The sequence below is a fragment of the Halichoerus grypus genome, chromosome 5 (genome assembly GCF_964656455.1).
Source record: "Halichoerus grypus chromosome 5, mHalGry1.hap1.1, whole genome shotgun sequence".
NCBI classification, from domain to species: domain Eukaryota; kingdom Metazoa; phylum Chordata; class Mammalia; order Carnivora; family Phocidae; genus Halichoerus; species Halichoerus grypus.
In genome coordinates, this window is record NC_135716.1 from 137,042,334 (window position 1) to 137,044,462 (window position 2,129).

Below are 2,129 nucleotides of genomic sequence, written 5' to 3' on the forward strand. Positions count from 1 at the left end.
GAGACAGAGAGAGCACAAGCAGGGGGAGAGGTGGAGGTAGAGGGAGAAGCAGACTCCCTGCTCAGCTGGGAGCCCGCCATGGGGCTAGAGATCATGACCTGAGCTGAAGGCAGATGCTTAACCATCTGAGGCGCCCCAAAGAATTCTTTTAGATAACAAGTTTTCCAAATTCCCTTAAGGTGTAATTAAAATAGAAAAAAGTTCCATTTCACCCTAAAATCTCTGGAATACTTCGAGTATATAAAGTAAGACACAGACATTTGAAAACTCCATGAGGGGAATAGAATTACAGAAATAAACTTGTGGATGAACAAATAGAAACAGGGAGGTAAAATTCAACACAAAAAAAAGGCTATCTGAATATTACCACATTTTTGGGCCTGCAGACATGCACCAAGCTTTGCTGTTTGAGAGTTAGTAATGGAGCTTGTGGCTCAGCCTAAACAATTCAAGTATCATTTCAACCAACCAAGTGTTCCCGGACTTATAGAAAAGATAGGTCAGGTGTATGTCATATTTATTGGAAATATATCCATATTACATAGTCAGAATAGAACTTGAAGTTTACAACTTCAAGAAACATTCTGCTGTTTGTGTTTTTAATCCATCCTAATGTCAGCAAGTTTTTCCTACCGATCTAACCTAAGCCTCTAGCTTGATTCTCTTGGAAGAAAAAGCTACAGCTGGTTAGCATCTCTTTGTAAGGACCCTCTGTGCACACAGGCCCCATTTCTCTCTGGATCATGAAGGCCTGAATTTGACACGAAGGTCATGGTGATTTTGTCAGGACCTGGTAAGTGGGAAGATTCTCTTACTGATCCTGTGCCTTATTTTATCCCAGTGAATAAAAGCCAATTAAAGGACAGAGGCAGTGCTTACCAGCACTTATTTGTCTGGTTCAGTCTCCTGCCTCTGCACTTGCTGGGGCCTAATTTGATATTTTATGGTAATGTTTTGGAGTATAAAGCTAAGTAACCTTATAATGATAATGAGAATAGGAAACATTTATTTTTATTTTTTTAAAAGGTTTATTTCTTATTTGAGAGAGAGGGGGGAGAGGGATTTTCTAAGCTGACTCCCCTCAAGCCTGGAGCTCCGTGGCCGCTGGATCTTACAACCCTTAGATCATGCTCTGGGTGGAAACCAAGAGTTCACTGCTCAACAGACTGAGCCGCCCAGGCGCTCCCATTTATTTTTAGTTTAAGAGTTCAGCTTTTTATTGAACAGATTACAGAAGAGGTTTAGTCAAAAAGCCCAAAGCCCGTGTCATCATCAGACTCCTCTGATTTCTTCTTTCTTGGCTTCCACTTTCTTCTCAGCTGGGGCAGCAGTGGTGGATGGAGCGGGACCTCCTGCTGGGGCAGGTCCACCAGTCCCTACATTGCAGGTGAGCCTCCTGATGTTCACATCGGCCAGGGCCTTTGCAAACAAGCCTGGCCAGAAAGGTTCAACATTCATACTGGCTGCTTTAATGAGGGCATTGATCTTAGTCTCTGTGCCCGGTACTTCATCATCCTGCAGGATGAGGGCTGAGTAGATGCGGGTGAGCTCCAAGACAGAGGCCATGGTGCACGTGTGTGCTGAGCAGGCGCTGACAGGCCAGGTGCTGGCCGTGCGGATAAAGAGGAGAGCCTTACGCCCACTGGGCCCTAGCTTCCTGGGCAGGACCCAGCACCTTAAAGGCAGCTGAGGAAAGGAAGGAAACATTTCTTTATAAAGTCAGTAAGTAAAGAATAAAATTCATTATAAAATTCTGAAATATTTCTCATACTTAGTGGCAAAATTGACTATTTGCATTAGATTGAAAATTACTCTTAGAAAATCTTCTGAGCCAGTGTTATAGGAACCAAACATGAGACTGACTTTGAATCGGGTCTGGACCAATATATCTTGGTTTCTGTTAGAGACATTTAAAATATATCTACAATGCATTTAAAAGTACATTTTAGGCTACTTGATTTATGATGAACCTTGGTATAGCTTCATTTTTAGGGGGTATATAATTTCCATCAAAATTGGAAAAGTTTTGGTTATTATTTCTTCAAATAGTTTTTCTTGTCCCTTCTTCCCTCTCTTCTCCTAGGACTTCAATTACTCATGTATCAAGCTGCTTGAAGTTGTCCCACATC

The 2,129-nt window shown here is 42.2% G+C and overlaps 1 protein-coding gene across 2 annotated transcripts; it reads right to left on the bottom strand.

Moving 5' to 3' along the window:
- Window positions 1–1,272: 1,272 nt before the first annotated feature.
- LOC118535127 (large ribosomal subunit protein P1-like) lies at window positions 1,273–1,566 on the bottom strand. Of its 2 annotated transcripts, XM_036091369.2 has the most exons (2): window positions 1,480–1,566; window positions 1,273–1,419 (listed from the first exon to the last, which is right to left on the bottom strand). In XM_036091369.2, the coding sequence occupies exons 1-2, from the start codon at window positions 1,564–1,566 to the stop codon at window positions 1,273–1,275; spliced, it is 234 nt and encodes a 77-aa protein (XP_035947262.1). The 2 variants fall into 2 exon arrangements, with proteins under 2 accessions (XP_035947262.1, XP_035947261.1); XM_036091368.2 differs by having other exon boundaries at window positions 1,273–1,566.
- Between the last annotated feature and the right edge of the window lie 563 nt (window positions 1,567–2,129).